General features: G+C 36.4%; 4 protein-coding genes across 4 annotated transcripts in view; 3 read left to right on the top strand and 1 right to left on the bottom strand.

Annotated features, from left to right (window-relative positions):
- The window catches only part of HELRODRAFT_190617 (hypothetical protein), a gene marked incomplete at both ends in the record, with an annotated part of 6,144 nt that extends 3,072 nt beyond the window's left edge, over positions 1 to 3,072 (top strand). Inside the window, 7 exons of the mRNA XM_009014583.1 lie at positions 17 to 126; positions 969 to 1,209; positions 1,339 to 1,528; positions 1,630 to 1,706; positions 1,949 to 2,294; positions 2,562 to 2,651; positions 2,910 to 3,072. Of these exons, the coding sequence (XP_009012831.1) occupies positions 17 to 126; positions 969 to 1,209; positions 1,339 to 1,528; positions 1,630 to 1,706; positions 1,949 to 2,294; positions 2,562 to 2,651; positions 2,910 to 3,071 (1,216 nt within the window). The remainder of the gene's footprint in view (positions 1 to 16; positions 127 to 968; positions 1,210 to 1,338; positions 1,529 to 1,629; positions 1,707 to 1,948; positions 2,295 to 2,561; positions 2,652 to 2,909) is intronic.
- A 1,627-nt stretch (positions 3,073 to 4,699) lies between these two features.
- HELRODRAFT_190616 (hypothetical protein) lies at positions 4,700 to 10,745 on the top strand (the record flags this gene model as incomplete). The annotated part of the gene is made up of 15 exons (XM_009014582.1): positions 4,700 to 5,099; positions 5,407 to 5,786; positions 5,910 to 6,047; positions 6,852 to 6,895; positions 7,130 to 7,255; positions 7,327 to 7,426; positions 7,762 to 7,883; positions 8,091 to 8,169; positions 8,309 to 8,486; positions 8,743 to 8,856; positions 9,147 to 9,331; positions 9,487 to 9,582; positions 10,083 to 10,212; positions 10,379 to 10,551; positions 10,612 to 10,745. The coding sequence occupies 14 exons, from the start codon at positions 4,700 to 4,702 to the stop codon at positions 10,534 to 10,536; spliced, it is 2,250 nt and encodes a 749-aa protein (XP_009012830.1). The 3' UTR covers positions 10,537 to 10,551; positions 10,612 to 10,745.
- A 1,880-nt stretch (positions 10,746 to 12,625) lies between these two features.
- On the top strand, positions 12,626 to 13,948 carry HELRODRAFT_168715 (hypothetical protein; the record flags this gene model as incomplete). The annotated part of the gene is made up of 4 exons (XM_009014581.1): positions 12,626 to 12,866; positions 12,969 to 13,224; positions 13,295 to 13,494; positions 13,704 to 13,948. 4 exons carry the CDS (start codon positions 12,626 to 12,628, stop codon positions 13,946 to 13,948), a joined length of 942 nt encoding a protein of 313 aa, XP_009012829.1.
- A 77-nt stretch (positions 13,949 to 14,025) lies between these two features.
- Positions 14,026 to 17,492, bottom strand: HELRODRAFT_74431 (hypothetical protein; the record flags this gene model as incomplete). The annotated part of the gene is made up of 11 exons (XM_009014580.1): positions 14,026 to 14,233; positions 14,397 to 14,517; positions 14,599 to 14,637; positions 14,914 to 15,163; positions 15,510 to 15,612; positions 15,698 to 15,784; positions 15,915 to 16,021; positions 16,398 to 16,469; positions 16,803 to 16,916; positions 17,179 to 17,247; positions 17,424 to 17,492. Coding segments are annotated over 11 exons (1,239 nt in total), but the record flags the coding sequence as incomplete, so codon positions are not given.
- Positions 17,493 to 17,500: the final 8 nt, after the last annotated feature.

Below are 17,500 nucleotides of genomic sequence, written 5' to 3'. Positions count from 1 at the left end.
TTATTGTTACCATCAGACACAGAGTTTACAAATTAATCCCGCCGCTACTAAACCTAGTCGATGATGTCCAATGCTCTGATGAACGGACCGGGGCCAGCTTACTACACTACCTTGTTATGAAACATGGTTAGTTGGCTGGCTGGTTGGCTGGCTGATTTAAAAACATTTTCAGAATTAAGTTTTACATTAATTAAGTTTTACATTAATTAAGTTGTTTAGTCGGAAAACAGATTTGAACCAGAAAACATTTAAACGGTCAATATAGCAATCAATCTTTCAACTAACCAACCGACAAACCAATCAACCAACTGACCAACCAACTGACCAATCGACCAACCAACCAACTGACCAATCGACCAACCAACCAACTGACCAATCGACTAACTAACCAACTGACCAATCGACCAACCAACCAACTGACCAATCGACCAACCAACCAACTGACCAATCGACCAACCAACCAACTGACCAATCGACCAACCAACCAACTGACCAATCGACCAACCAACAAACCGACTGACGGACCAGCCGACAGACCAACCAATCATTCATCCAACTGACCAACCAGACATTTCGACACTGGTTGAGATGATGGAATGCCTGCTGAAGCACGGAGCGAACGTTAACGCTGTTGACATCATGGGACAAACCCCCCTACATAAACTCGTTAAAAATGATAGAGGTGGTTATGATGATGATTGCAATGATGATTGCGATGATGATGATGATGGTTAATTTAGTGGTGATGATGATGATGGGAGCGATTTTAGTGGTGATGATAATGATGGTGGTGAAAGCGTTCCTGGTTTATTAAGTAATTAATTAGTATGATTTAGTAGATATTCATTTAATTAAGATTTATTCTATCATATCATATCATCGTCTTCATCATTACCCGACATCATAATCATCATCATACTAATCATAATCATCACAGCAACCACAATCATCATCATCACTGCCACCAGACAACCGAGCGGTAATAAAAGCGGTTCGACTCCTCCTGACTTCCGGAGCCTCGACGAAAATCAGGGATATGCACGGTCACACTGCTCTGCACATTTGCGTAGCGCACAACAGAGGAAACGTTAATTCCTCCATCGAACTGGAAATGATGTTGCTGAACCACGGGGACGAAAATGATGAGTTGCTTAAAATGTTGGACCTTCAAGGGAGGACGGCTTTACATTACGCTTTTATAGGATTACCGTTAGTTTAGTTGGTGTTAGTGCGGTTATCACCAACACACACATACATACTCACATAAATATATGTATATATGTACACACACACACAAGCACACACAAGCACACACATACACAAGCATGCACACAACAGATCCGATCACAAGGACCATTTAAAATCATGCATTGACCCGATTGAACTGGTCTACTTATTGACCCAGTCCGCGGAATCTGGAGCACAAGGTCAAAGGTTATTTGTGAATGTGAAGGACGTCAAAGGGAATACCGCCCTTCATTATGCTGCTGCCCTGGGAGCCAGCGTTTCCTCCGTTCATCTCGTTAAGGTTGGTTTTGTGGTGACGAAGATGATGATGATGACGACGACGATAGAAATTGTGATGATGATGGTGATGATGACGTCATCAATAACTCTACACGTGACCAGAAAGGAGCCGATATAAATAGCCTGAACAATGATGGTAATACCCCGCTGGCATTGTCCGTCTTGAAACAAACTGAGGGGTTACTCGATCAATTTTTGTTTTTTTTTAATTTTTCGTTTATTTCTTTATTCACTCATTTATTATTTCACTCGTTCTATTTTCATTAAATAAATCAATCAATTGTTCGTTCATTCATTCATTCATTCATTGAATAATTGATTCACCCCTTCTCCATTCATTCATTTATTCATCCATTCAGTCATTCATCCATTCAATCATTCAACCATCGAATCCCATTGTCATCATCATCATCGTCACCAGATCCCTCATCATCCTCTTGCAACAAAACCCCGACATCAGCAAGGACATATACCCGGAAGGTCACCACAGAAAACGAACCAACAACAACAACAACAACAACAACAGTGCTGATAGTGATCCCAACAACAACAACGACGACGATGAGAACAACGACGACGATGAGTATAAGATTAAAAGTGATGAAGATTTTTATAAGAACGTGCGTGATGTTAATGATGAGGAGAGGAAGAAACAGAAAATGATTAGAGATAAAAAGAGAAAGTCGAAAAAACCCAAACTGCATTGGCTTCCTGGGAAATTTCAGAAAAGTGAAAGCAGGGATGTGCGGGGTTGCCCCATTATACAGGTTTGTTTGGTTAATTGCTTGGCTGATTCATTAGTTGTTTGATTGACTGATTGGTTAGTTCATTTGTTAGCTGATTGATCAAATGTTTGTAGGTTTGTTGGATTGATTGTTTCTGAAATCGTGTCTATATTAGTAAATTATTAAAAATGCCCATTAGTTATTTATATATTCATTCATTCGTTCATTTTCATTTATTTATTCATTCGTTTACTCATTCATTCGATTACTCATTCATTCATTCATTCATTCACTCACTCACACACGTAGCACGTAATAAGCAAAGAATACCAAGGAGCGACATTTATGATGTTGGAGATGAGGTACTCGTACAATATGAAGCTCAGTCAATTTATAGTGGTTGGTTTGGTTTGTATGTTTGTCTCTCTCTCTCTCTCTCTCTCTCTCTCTCTCTCTCTCTCTCTCTCTCTCTCTCTCTCTCTCTCTCTCTCTCTCTCTCTCTCTCTTAGGCAAATAAACACATTTCAACACACACACACCACAAACTCACATCCAAACATACATACGCGCACACTTACGTCCAACAAACACATACAGATACACGCATACATATACACACGCACACACATACAAACACATACACACGCACGCACACAGGCGGCATTCCGAGCCAAAAAGTTCCACCTAGCCTTATCATTAATCAACAAAGCAAAATCATCAGAAGACCTACTTGTTGTTCCTCAACAAACAACAACTACAACAACTACTGCAGCTGGTGGCATTCTAATTAATGGTAGTAGTAGTGGTAGCGGTAGTAGTAGCAGTGGCGGTGGTGGTTGTAGTAGCGTCGATGACGTCATCGATGGAAGTGGAAATTTGGCCCACGTGTTAGCTGATAGTTGTCGAGACGGTAATGATAACGGGGTTGAGGAGGTTTGTTTGTTTCTTGTTGTCGTTGTTGTTGTTGTTGTTGTTTTTGTCGTTGTCGTTAGTAGCACACACAAATATACACGCGTTACACAAAAATACACACACGTTACACACATACACAATATGCCGCCATAGGTAGCGAAACTATTGAAAGCCAAAGGAATTAACTTCAATGAGATTGATTGTTATGGGTGTACAGCGTTACATTATGCCTGTCTACATAGATGTCTACCCCTTGTGAAGTTTTTGATTGGTTGGTTGGTTGGCTGGCTATCTGATTGGTTGGCTGGCTGCTGACTGGCTAAATGAATGAATGAATCAATCAATCAATCAATTAATCCGTCAATCAACAAACCCACAATCATATCACCAACAATAATCAAATTCCTTAGGGGTTATATCCGCGGCGAATGTCTTGAAGTCTGATAATGCTGGTAGAAATTGTATGGCCGCCCTCTTCTGGAATGACCTCTCGAAAAATGACGCCCATTTGGTGTTGGTTTGGTAGATAGTTGTTGTTTTGGTCGTTGTTGTTGTTGATGTTGTTGGTGTTGTTGTTGAGGTTGTTGGTGTTGTTGTTGATGCTGTTGTAGTTGTTGTTAGAGTTGTTGGAGCAGTTGTTAGAGTTGATGGAGCAGTTGTTAGAGTTGATGGACTTGTTGTTGTTGCTTGGTTGGGTTCGTTAATATCGTTGTATCAATACTTCCTGTGTTGATCGCTTAGCATATTAATTAATATTAATCCATTAAAGTTAAATAATTAATTCTAATTTATGCTAATTTCTTGCAGCGATATAATGAAAATACTAATAAAGGCGGAACTAACTTTGGATTTCACGTGCAAATTTCCCTTATCTATTTATACATTCAATGGCTACGGTAACGATCTAAAAATAGACAGGCCCAGCTTTTTTGACCAATCACTGATCGCCAAAACAACAACAACGTCATTAGCATCAAAATCACTAATAAAACCCGCGAAAATATCAACAAAACTGATCAATCAAATTCCGCCTACCAAATCAGACCCAGCCAATCAGAGAACGGCTTTGATTAATTTGAATCCATTGTGTTTGGCGTTGATCAGTAATAATTTAGATTTAGCGCGGGAGATTTTAAAAATGGGCGCCAATGTCAATCAACCAATCGATCAGGGTCTGAATGCGTTAATGGTGGCTGTTGCCTTGGTCAGTTGTGTGGTGATTGGCTGGCTGGCTGGCTGGTTTGTTTGTTTTGATTGGTTGGTTGGTTGGTTGGTTTGGTTTGTTTTGACTGGTTGGTTGGTTGGTTATTGCATGTATAGTTGGCTGATTTTGATTGGCTGTTTGGTTGTTGTTTATTGGTTGGCTGATTGTTTGTTGCTCGACTGGTTTTGACTGGTTGACTAATTTTGATTGATTGAAGATTTGATTGGTTGTTGTCTATCATTCATTCCTTTCAGTCATCATTCATGCTTCTCTTGTTCTTTCCAACCAACCAAACAAACGAACAAACAAAACCAAGCAGAACGACATAGAAATGGTCTATCTACTATCCCAAGACCCTCACCAATCGTCACCATCTTACCCTCACACGCTTTATCCACATCTCTTCTTTGACCTCCAACCTCTGGACGGTGATGGTGATGATGCTGCTGGCGGGAGAAAAAATAAAAATGGCGTCTCTAGGAGGATATTCGAATTAGGCAGAGCCAGACTGTCTAATAATAATAATAATAATAATAATAATAATAATGATGACGATGGCGATAGTGGTGATGACGATGATTTAGAAATGGATACTAATATACGTAACGGTGATAATGACGATACGAGAATGGCGGTTGACGGTGATGATAATGATGAAGCGGGAAAAAAGCAAGATGGCGCGAAAAATCTTTCCGGAAATGCGGATAAAAAGCGGGATGTTGTATTTAGAGGTATAGTGATGTGCTGCTTATTGTATAATTTTCGTTTCTTCATCACAGGCTGCCTTACTTAACCGTTTAATAACAATACTTATCATAATCACCTATATTTATAATAATAGTGTTTATAATTATAATAATTATTATTATATATATTATTATTAAATAGGATTTTATAATTATTTCATTATTAATATTTGTTATTTAGAGTTAGACAATAAAAGGATGTTCTCATTATAATTATCAGGATAATTATAATAATTATTATTATTATAATTATCAGGATAATTATGATAATTATTATTATTATAATTATCAGGAATCGACATGACACACGTCCCAATCCCAATAACGTCCAACTTAACACTCTGTCACCGTGATAATATGAACAGAACCGTACTACACTACCTACTTCCATTCAATAATAATAATAATAATAATAATATCAATAATAATAAGTGCGGTCATGTTGGCGCGAAATCGATTTACGATCTTCTCTCTAGAGTTCCGGTTTTCGATAACCACTTCCTGCTTCTTCATTTGGTGTCTTTGGGGGCCAGGATTGTCGATAGGGACGATAATGGAGATAGGATTAGCGATCTAGCCGTCGTTTACGGCTGCCGGAAGTTGTATCAGACGTGCATTTATCTGAGTGGCGGGCGTGATGGCCAAGATGGCGTTGATGATTATTATGACAAGGTTAACCTTATTATTATTATTATTGATTATTATTATTATTATTATTATTATTATTATTGTTGTTATTATTATTGTTATTATTATTATATATTTTTTACAAATTATTTTTCCTACAACCACCAGAGAAAGCAATACCTGGCTGGAAACACTAATATTAATAATAATGTCGGTCTTGATGATGATGACACTGTTAGAGTCGATCCTGATAGTGATGCCAGATTGTTCATTGAAGATTATGAGAAGAAAATGCTGAAGAGGAAAGTAAAGAGCGGCGGTGATGATGATTCTTTGAGATTCATTCCGAAACCCGATGAACATTTGGACAAGTCTAATTGCGGGTTGGTCGGTTGGCTAGTTGATTGTGATTGGTTGGTTGGATGGCTGGCTGGTTGGTTGGTTGGTTGGTTGGTAGTCTGGTTGGTGGTTGGTTGGCTAGTTGATTGTGATTGGTTGGTTGGTAGTCTGGTTGGTGGTTGGTTGGCTAGTTGATTGTGATTGGTTGATTGGTTGGCTGGTTGGTTGATTGGTTGGTTGGTTGGTAGTCTGGTTGGTAGTCTGGTTGGTGGTTGGTTGGTTGGTTGGTTGATTGGTTGGTTGGTTGACTGATTGGTTGTTTAAGACAAATGAATGATTATTCATCTATTTATATAGCAATCCATCTATCCATTCATCCATTTATCTATCATTCATTCATTTATTCATTCGTTCATTCATTCATTCATTCATCTATCCATCCATCTATCAGTGATGTACACCTGGATGAAAACATGAATAACACGCCATTCGATGTTTTGCTGTTCAAGTTCCAGGTGGAGAACGGCAGATGGGGGATGTACAACTTTTATAAGATGCAGGTCGGTCGGTTGGTTGGATGGTTGGTTAGTTGATTGGCTGTCTGTCTGGCTGGCTGACTCTCTGTCTGTCAGGCTGTCTGTCTGTTAGGCTGATAAATAAGTTTTATTGCTGTAGTCATTCCCGCAATTATTTTTTTTTAATTTGCACAATCATCATCGTCATCATCACCATCATCATTACAACCACCACCATCGTCATCATCATCACCAGATAATTCATCAGCGTCAGAAAGATATGTACGTGCTCTTCAATAGGTTAGTTTGATAATGATGACGATGATGATGATGACGACGACGATGGTGATGATGATGATGATGTGAAATGTTTGATTGAGTTTTATTTTAATCTACAATATCGACAACTACTTCTATTACTAATCTCTGCTACTACTACTTAATACCACGACAACTGCTACTACTACTACTGCTGCTGCTGCTGCTGCTACTACTACTACTAATAATAATAATAGTAATGATAATAATAATCAGATGGGGGAGGGTAGGGGACAGAGGGCAGTACCAACAGACCCCATTCCCTTTAAGAGCCGACGCGGAGAAAGAGTTCAAGAAGGTTTTCAGGGCCAAAACAGGAAACGATTGGTCTGAATATAATAAGTAAGACGATTATTGCAATTATTATTGTTATAATTTTTTGCAAAATTAATTTTTTTTTCAATTTTTTCCAGATTCGAACACAAGCCAAAAAAATACCGACTGGTCTCTCTGGAATCGAGACGGGCACCGCTAAGAAAAGAGAACATCCCTATTGATTTGCACTGCAACAAGGTTTCCAAGTTACCGATTCTCGTGTATGATCTGATTAAAGAATTGGTTAGTCGGTTGGTTGGTCAGTTAATTTGCTGGTTAGTGGTCAGTTGATTAGCTGGTTGGTTGATTGGTCAGTCAGTTGGTTAATTTGATTGTGTTGTTGATTTGGTTGTCAGTTAACTCACCTGTTTTATTGATTATTATAATAGACATACGTTCAGGCACCCAACCAGCCAACCATTCACACAATCTTTCATCCAGTCAATCTTTCAATCAATCCATCATTCATTAATTTATTTATTCGATCAATCATTCAGTCAATTATTCATTCATTTATTCAATCAATCAATCAGACGGATGTATCCGGAATGAAGAATCGAATGAACCAGATGGGACTGAACAAGTCGAACGTCGTCCTGGGCAGGTTGAGCAGGAGTGACCTTGAAAAAGCCAAGAACATCTTAAAGGAATTGTTGTTAGTTGAATGAATGAATGAATGAATGAATGAATGAATGAATGAATGAATGAATGAATGAATGAATGAATGAATGATTGAATGAATGAATGAACGAATGCATGAATGATTGAATGAATGAATGAATGAATGAATGACTGAGTGAATGAATGAACGAACGAACAAATGAATGAATGAATGATGTAATTATGAACCTTCCTTCCAAAGAGCGTTGATAGATAGACGAGACAGTACAACAGAAAGAATGAATGTTGAAAGCGAAGAGTATCGGAAAATTTCTGAAAAGGTTTTCATGATGATGATGATGATGATGATGATGATGTCTAACATGATGATGATTATGACGACGATGTTGTAGGAGATGATGACGTCAACGATGAAAAATCAAAAATAATAAATATTTAAATAATATTTTCCTCCACCAGATAGCAGAGCTGTCGAACAATTACTATTACATTCTTCCCAAGCAAGGATTCGAATATGAAAAACTGCCCATTTTGGATAACGCGAATAAAATAAACACTGAATTAGGTTATATCGAGGAACTCGCCGAATTAGAGTTAGCTTCTAGGTTCATGGTCGCATCTATGAGCAGATCTTTGGGTATGTTGATGTTGTTGTTGTTGGTGGTGTTGTGTTTTTGTGGTTCTGTTGTTGTTGTTGTTTGTTGTTGTTTGTTTGTTGTTGTTTGGTGTTGTTTGGCGTTGTTGTTTGGTGTTGTTGTTTGATGTTGTCTTTGTTGTTTGTTCGATAATGATGATGGTGTTGTTCGTATTCGTGACCACCATCATCCGCACCTTGTCATCGTCCCTATCATCATCGTCGGCGTCATCTTCACCATCACCTAACACCCCCACAGAGATAAACACATTCGATTACATCTACAAATGTATGGGCTGCCGTATCGATCCCATCGATGAAGAGAGTATGGAAGGCCAGTATCTACTGAAATATATCTACTCAACTTTTACAGGTTTATATATCTTTGTTTTGTATTTATTCGTATTTGGGGTTTTGTGTGTGTGCGTGTGCGCCCGTGTGTGTGTGTTTGTTTGTTTTGTATATATGCCTTATGTCTGAATGCGAGTTTGAGTGTGTGTGTGTGTGTGTGTGTGTGTGTGTGTGTGTGTGTGTGTGTGTGTTTGTGGCTTGTTATATGATGGTAAAGTTCAGTATTTTAAAAGAATTTTTTTTAATCTTTACTTTAAAAATGATAAATTGTACCGTTTCCTGAAATCGAAACCGAAATTTCAATTGATCCAGGGAAAGTTGAAGCAATTTTTAGACTGCAGAGCCAGCTGGACGTTGGGAAATTCCAATCTGAAAGATCGGAAAATCGGAAGTTATTGTTCCACGGCAGCAGCAGCACGAACCTCATCAGCATCCTAACCAGAGGACTCTTAATAGCGCATAACTTTGCCACAAAATCTGGAAGCATGTTTGGAGAGGTGGGCTTTTCTAGGATTGCTATTTATAGATATCGATGTTATTTTTGTTTTCATGGTTTAATTTTGTTCAATAAGTTTAATTTTTAATTTTGATCAATGCAATAAAACGACCTAATAAATTATAATAATTTATGCAAATATTATGATTTGTGCAGGGCATCTACACGGCCGACATGTTTACGAAGAGCGCCGACTACTGCTATAACTACGCTAGCCACGCAAGCAACGTGAAGTTTATGCTAATTTGCGAGGTATGAGTTGCTTTTATATTATATTATTATGTGGATGTTGTTCTTTGTATGTTGTGTTATTATGTAGATAGTTCTGGTTCTCTATCTTGATGTTGCGATGAATACCGTATCCACATAGGAACAGGGAACTAGCGGATCACTGATGTGATGCTCGCTATCAAACTCGATTATCGTTAAACGAATGTATAGTGGTGACGAATTAAATTGATGACTTACGCGATTTAGTTATTATGTTATTTACGACGATAAAAAATATTGTCTTTTAGCGAATTAAACACAAATTCACCCATTTTAGTTTTACAGTTCTTTTTCCAAAACAAGGTGATATATACGAATAAAATAAATGCTACGAGTAAAATCTATTTGTACGTCTTGAGTCCACATAATAATATTATCATAAACGTAATTAGGGCCCAATTAATATTTATGAGGTCTTTTGGGGCGTGGTTTGTTTGGGTAATAAATTAACTTATAAACATGGAATAACCATAACTTAAAAGGTCGACCTCGGCAAGGTGAAGGTCATTCACTCGACGTATTCCAATAAATATCCGCCCGTGTCTCACGATAGTGTCCTTGGCATTGGGGAAACCGCGCCCAACCCTGTTTATGACGTCACAATGTCCAGCGGTAAGTTGTTGTTGTTGTTTTTGTTGTTCGGTTTTGTTTCTTATTTATATTTATTTATTTGTGGTTCAGTCGTTCAATACTAACCGTCGTCCAATCTTTACAATGTAAAGTTTACATAAATATATAATGATAAAATCATTAATGAAATATATTATTACAACATTAGGAGCAGTGATGCCCGTTGGCGACCTAATTAACATAAAGGAAAAGTGGAAAAACCCAGACGGAGATTTCAGCTTCCATAACATTGTGAATAGAAATGAGTACATAGTTTACGATGCTAATAGGGTGGCCCTCAAGTACCTTATTCAGTTTGTGCAGTAGCAGCAGCAGTAGTAGAAGCAGCATCAGCGGTAGAAAGTAAAAGAACTAGTAGTAGTGGTAGCTAGTAGTAGTGGTAGTAGTAGTAGTAGTATTAGTAGTAGTAGTAGTAGTAGTAGTAACAACAATAATTGTTTTTGTAACGATGATAATAATCTTTTTGTCTTGAAAAATGAACTCTTTGATTTCGTTGTTTCTATGAATGTATATTTATTGACTCCGTGGATTTATTTTTCTCTGCCATTGTCACATGTATTTCTTTTATTTATTATAAATATTGTTATTATTTATTATTGTTATTGTATTATCTTTAAAAATATTAAAGATAGTTGATAAAAAGGCATCGTGTTTCTATGCAAAAATATTGATTTTTGTCAAATAACATTGCAGATACAATTATATATATAGATTCATTATATATATTATGATAATAATAATAATAGTTATTATTGTTGTTATTGTTGTTTTATGTTATTAAACACTCACTTTCATCACTTCATGTCACTGGAAGGTTGGTTCATTTATCTTCATATGTGGTTTTTAAAATTCGTTTTTTTCTCAAATTTTTTTAACTGGGAAATAAATTTTTTATTTTTCACTATTGTCTTTTTACTCATTTGTCCATTCATTCAGTTATTCATTCATTCAATTATTCATTCACTCGGTTATTCATTCAATCAGTTATTCATTCATTCATCTATCAAACCATTCAGCGAACCATGAATTTATTTACTAATTCATTTACCCATTAGTTCATCCACTTATTCATTCATCTATTCATTCATTTAATCATTTATCCATGCATTCATCAATTCAATCAATCATTCACTTTTCATCAAAATGTTTATCATCGCTTGTGTTCCGAATTGTGATTGGTTAATAATAATCGATCAATTATGTTATCAGTTTTAATTTTTTCAAGCCACATAAGTTTTTTTTTGTTTAGTTTAGTTTAGGAGCAACTGAAAAAGACTCGCGCACACACAAACACACACACATATATATATATATATAGATATTTATATGTATGTATGTAGAAATGCATAAAATTTAGTAAAACGTTCTTAAATGTGTTGTGCTTATGTCAACAATCTAAGTTAAAACCATTAAAAGATGATTTTTGAATAGGGTAATAGCCCCGTCGAGATTATCATCGTCGTCGTCACCATCATCTTAATTATTTATTATCTACCTAATCATCATCGTCGTCATCTCAATCATCATTATAACAATCACCATCATCTACCTACTCGTCATCATTCCTATCTTCATCATCGTTATAACTATTTATCGGTCGCAAGAAAAGATGTTGAATTAATGTGTGTGTGTATGTATATATATATATATATATATATTTGTGTGTGCGTGCGTGTGTGAGCGTGTAATCTAAATAGCGGTCGCACCTACTTAATATTCGTAATTCATAATTCAGTTCAAAAATCATCCTCCTAAAGGCTGTTGAGTGGATTATAAATCAACAAATAATTTCATCTATCTATTTATTTGTCATTTATTCTAGGCGGTATTAATATGTTAATGAAAATCTGGGTGTAATTTATACTACACACAAACATACAGACATACATACACACACACACACATACAAACGTACACGCAAACATGTATACATAGTCGCCACATATAAATTATAGATACATAGATTTATTCGTACATGCATATGCATGCATACGTACATACACACACATACGTACATATACATACATACATCCACATATACACGTATATAAAAAAGTTCTTGAGTCTTAAAATATAGGAACTATCCTACTAAAGCATTGAAAAATATGCCGATAAGTTTTTGCGTTTCAGTTTTTTTTTGTTTAAACGGACGATACTTTTTTAAATAATTATTATTGCGAATTTTAAAAAACAAAAAAAGCCAACATTAAACTTGGCTAGCTAGCGTTTAGACTTCTTGCATACAAGAAGAAACGTGGTGATACCGATATTATTAAAAAGCAGTAGTTTTTCACAGTTTTAGTGACGTTTGAACGATATTACCTTGGGTAGAAAAAAAACTGTGAAGAGTGAAATAAATAAAGAGCACTTAGTTGCATTGCATCGCACGGGCTGCATGGCTCCACTGAATTGTGGTAAGTACTTCTTCCTGAAAAACAGGCATAACAAGTTGTACCTAGAGAACACATTTTCGCCAAATGGAAAAAACGAATTTGCCAACGATCCTACCAAATCTCCAGTGTCTCTTTGGAAAAAAATATCATCCGACGAAAATTTTGAGAGCCAACTTTGGTTTCAGGATCCGCTAACTGAGACAGTTCGACATAAGATGACCAACAAATGCATCAGTATCACAGGTATGTGTGCGACGAGATTTCAAACTATTAAATTATGTCATAATTCAGAGCATTATTATAGCCCAATGTATATTTCAAAAGATTCAATGTTTTACTTCACAGTTGATAACAGGATATGTTTAGAGGTATTCAAAACGAACGTCAGAAATGATGAACATGGTGAACCCGAAACGTCTGCGAGAAACAACGCTACAAATGTTCAAAAGTGGTACTACAACAAAGAAAGGCAAGTCATTGAAAGCTGCACAAATCCGAGCAAGGTCCTTGATGTTGTTCACCATTCAAAGGATGAAGGCGCTGAACTCTGCGTGGCCGACTTCAATGGAAGAAGAAGTCAGATCTGGCGACTAAAATCAGCGTTAGAACATTTTATTTTCTCCATTGAAAAAAAATTCAAAATATTAAAAAAAACAATTTTTTCAAAACAGTGAGATAAACTATTTCTACGTGAAGAGCGTTTCCGAAAGAAAGGTACTGGATGTACTCGGAGGCCGTACGAAGGCAGGCAGTATGGTCGGATTGTACGCACAAAAGACTACAGCTTCAGTCAAAACCCAACTCTTTTTCGAAGATTATGAAAGAAACATCAGGTCAAAGATGAACAAAAGATTAGTTCTTAATGTATCTGGTGAGTTGACGTTAAACTTTAAACCGTCAAATAACTTGTCGTTCGTCTGATTGATGAAACTTGCTGATTGTTTTATACAAAATAAACCGTAGATAATTGATGAAAAACTCTATATTGAAATTGATGACTGACATAAACCTCTTCTTCAGAGTTAATACTTTTTATCGGAATTTAATAAATTAAATGAGGTAAAATAATTTTAAATATAGATACCGGCACAACGTTAGCAAAACCAAATCCAAACTCTGACAACCAGTATTGGTTGATTAGCGGGAACAAGATCGTGAAAGCCGGCGATAGCGACATCGTCATGACGGCCATCAAGCTGACGCATCCAGCCTTCCAGGACGGTCGCCTAGACGAACATCGTGCGATCTCTTCACGATACGAAGGTAGCGAGAGTCAACATTGGGTCATAATTTATTATCAACCGCCGACCAACATCCTAATATAATCAGACTGAAGACTTTTAAATACTTTTATTATTAAATTTACATAAAATCGAGAAAACAGATCATTTATTAAATCAGGTCAGTTATTTAAACTAAGATCAGAAGAACCGTGAGCAAATCTGCAATGATGAGCATTTGAAAGAGGGCAACCATCAGGGTGATGTTCGTAATAAAAACATATTTTCGTCTTTCGAGTCTGATCTCTTTGAATTTTTAGGACATTTGTTGTCGAGTTTTTATTTTGCCGCCATTTTATATATTCAGCAAACTCTGCAGACGACCAATCTCTCAACTTAACAAATCCTTCTCGAACTGTGTTGGGAGATTTTATTTATTTTACTTATATCTGACATTTGCAATATTTTTGATTACATTTATTTATATTGTGTTTAATTTAGGTATGTAACAAACAAAAATTGAAATGATTTGAAATGTTTTATCGTTGATAACGAACTTGCAAAAACGTCTGGGCAGTTCTTAAGAACAGTTTGAAGACCACCGCATTCCGATTTTAGAACATTCAACTCATCTTTGCTGAACTGCTCACTTAATTTCGACAAACTCAAAGTTCCTGCGAATAAAATGGGACAAAATAAATTATTTAGAGCCTACAATTTTTAATTTTAATGACGAACGAGCGAATGACAATCACCTCCTCTATTCCACTTTTTGGATTCCGTCCCATCAGTAGCTCCACGATCACACATCATATAATCTTTCTGTTTTTGATTTCGCATCAACACATTTACTATAAAGTTAACTGACGACTCATTTACGAAAATATTTTGCGGCGAGATTGTGACAGTAAAAGGCGCATGCAACGGCCGGGTTCGATGCAGCATGTGTGTGTTATGTTGACTCACTGACACTCACTTTGTGTGTAGCGTTTGTGTGAATGTGTGTGTGTTCCTTCTGAGATGTAATAAAAAGAGAATTGTAACATTAAAATTTAAACACCACACGCAACGCACGTAATTGTTCGTCTTCAGCAATTCATTCAGAGTAGTCATCCAGATACGTTCAATCAATTTACGATCGATCGCTGCGGCATTTTTGACTTTTTCGACGGAATCGCGCGGTTTGAAATCTGCGTCCGTGCTACTGTTGTTGGACGCTCTTTTCCTGGACGTGATGTAACTTTCCATCTTCATCAATCTTTCCTGGTTACTCATCTTCCTGGTAACACCGTCGTGTTCGGCGAGTCCTATGAAGCAGGTCTGTATTATGTATATGTTAATATGGTTTTGGGAGACTTTGAAAAAGATATATATATAAATTTTTCGTTACTTAAGTAATTTAGTAGTAGCATTAGGCAGTAGAAGGTTCACCACTAATCTTAAGTGTGTGCGTGCGTGCGTGTGCGTGCGTGTGTGTGTGTATATGTTAATATGGTCTTGGGAGACTTTGAAAAAAATATATATATAAATTTTTCGTTACTTAAATTAAACCGATACAAATGTAGTAATGTAGTAGTAGCAGTAGAAGGTTCACCACTTATCTTAAGTGTGTGTGAGTGTGTGCGTGCGTGTTTGTGTGTGTGTGTGCGTGCGTAATGATGCTAACTCTTCTAGTTGATGGAATTCTCAAGATATCTTTTAGTACATCGAAACCGCAGATTTCGCCAACTTCATGAATGAAATTCAAGTAGTCTTCATATTTCCCAGGCCTATATGTGTTTGTGTGTGTGTGCGTGTGTGTGTGTGTGGTGTCGTCTATCTACTAACGACGATGGCGATGATGAGGACGAGGACTTAGATTTGAAACTTTGGGAGAACTTTCCAGTGAAATCCCACGGACAGCACGGGATTAGGAAATACTGGCACTTTTTATTTTTTGATCTGAAATAGCAAAAAAAAATAATTTTTTTAAAATCGGCTAAAAATGTTTATAAAAATGATGAATCGTATGAAATCGTATTCATTTAGATTATAAATACAATTTTTTTAGGTTTAATTTCCAGCAAAAAACCTGGCGGCCATGACAGGAATCCAAGGAGTCAACTCGTCACTGTGATTGCCAATCAGCCATCTGGCATCTTCAAACAGGTTACTATCTGTTGGCACAACCGTCTGAACCTTCATCATAATTATGAAACTACATTAAAATGACTATATTATTATCCTACCTACAACTTCCTCTCTTAATTATATCTCAGAAATGTTAACACACACAAACACACACGCACGCACGCACACACACACTGACACACACACATAAATTGTATTTTATTAAAGGAGAAATGGAGAAGACATTGCATTCGAATATGGTAATCACTGCAACAGAAGAGCTAAGCACAACCTCGGCCGCTTCACTACCCCACCATGCAAAATTATTATATAAAATAAATAATAAATAACTAAAACTATTTTAATATTATAAAGAATTACCAAAAAGTTAATATTATTACTGAAAAATACTCATAGCAAAATAGTAATTACGAATAATAATCACCCGTAAATCAGCATTTGGCTTTAAATGAGTCCAAATCTTTCTGCTCCTTATATCAACCCCGTAACCTCTGTACTTATGGAGGTAGGAGTCATAAAAATATCTATTAAATATCTATCTACGTACGTACGTATGTATGTATGTACGTACGTACATACGTACGTAGAGACAGAAAAAAGAGTAGAAAAAAAGATTAAATTAGAAAGAGAGAGAGAGAGAAAGAGAGAGGAGAAAGCACGATGTGTAGAATAACAGAGAAGAGATATAAAAGCAATAAGATGCAGAGAAAAAGAAATAGAAAAAAGGAAGAAAGAGTGAAAGAGAGAGAGAGAGAGAGAGAGAGAGAGAGAGAGAGAGAGAAAGAGAGAGAGAGAGAGAAAGGAAGAAATGGAAATTGAGAAATCCAACCCCTTCCGAATTGAGAATATAAACCAATAAACCATTCCCACAGCCAACATCCACAAAACATTGACGCCCATCCACTCCATCTTTCGCCTTCTTATCGTACTTCTCCCAAACTAACTGCAATTAAAAGGAGTGCCATCAAATTTCAACACACATTCAACGTGATTAGTGATCGAAATATTTCATTAATATCTGGTATGGTGGGTATAAGGGTTAACTGCTAAGTAATTGAACATTTCAAGCATCATTCATTGATGAAATTATGCCACAAAAAAGTGAGAAAAGGGAGATATATATGAGAGAAAGTAAGAAAACGATGAGTGAGTGAGGGAGGGAGAGAGAGAGAGAGAGAGAGAGAGAGAGAGAGAGAGAATCTAACCAGTAAATATGCAGCAATACCAATGTCTTCAAATATGAATTTCAGTGGATCTGTGTTCTCAGTCCATATCTAATTTTAATAATTATTATTAATATTACTTTTTGTTGTAATAATAAATCATTTTTAACATCATCCTCATCATCATTTTATTAGAAGTTGACGAGCAAACACACACACACACACCAACATCAACACACACACACACGTATAAAATCAAACTTTAAAACAAAAAAAAAAAACCTCACATCTATCAAACTTTTTGCGTACTTTTCCTTAAGCTCATTATACTTCCTATTGTAATCAGCTACATTAATAACGTCAG

Source organism: Helobdella robusta (genome assembly GCF_000326865.2).
Source record: "Helobdella robusta unplaced genomic scaffold HELROscaffold_14, whole genome shotgun sequence".
NCBI lineage: Eukaryota > Metazoa > Annelida > Clitellata > Rhynchobdellida > Glossiphoniidae > Helobdella > Helobdella robusta.
Note: the sequence above shows the minus strand (reverse complement) of the source record. Positions and strands in the feature narration are given on the sequence as shown.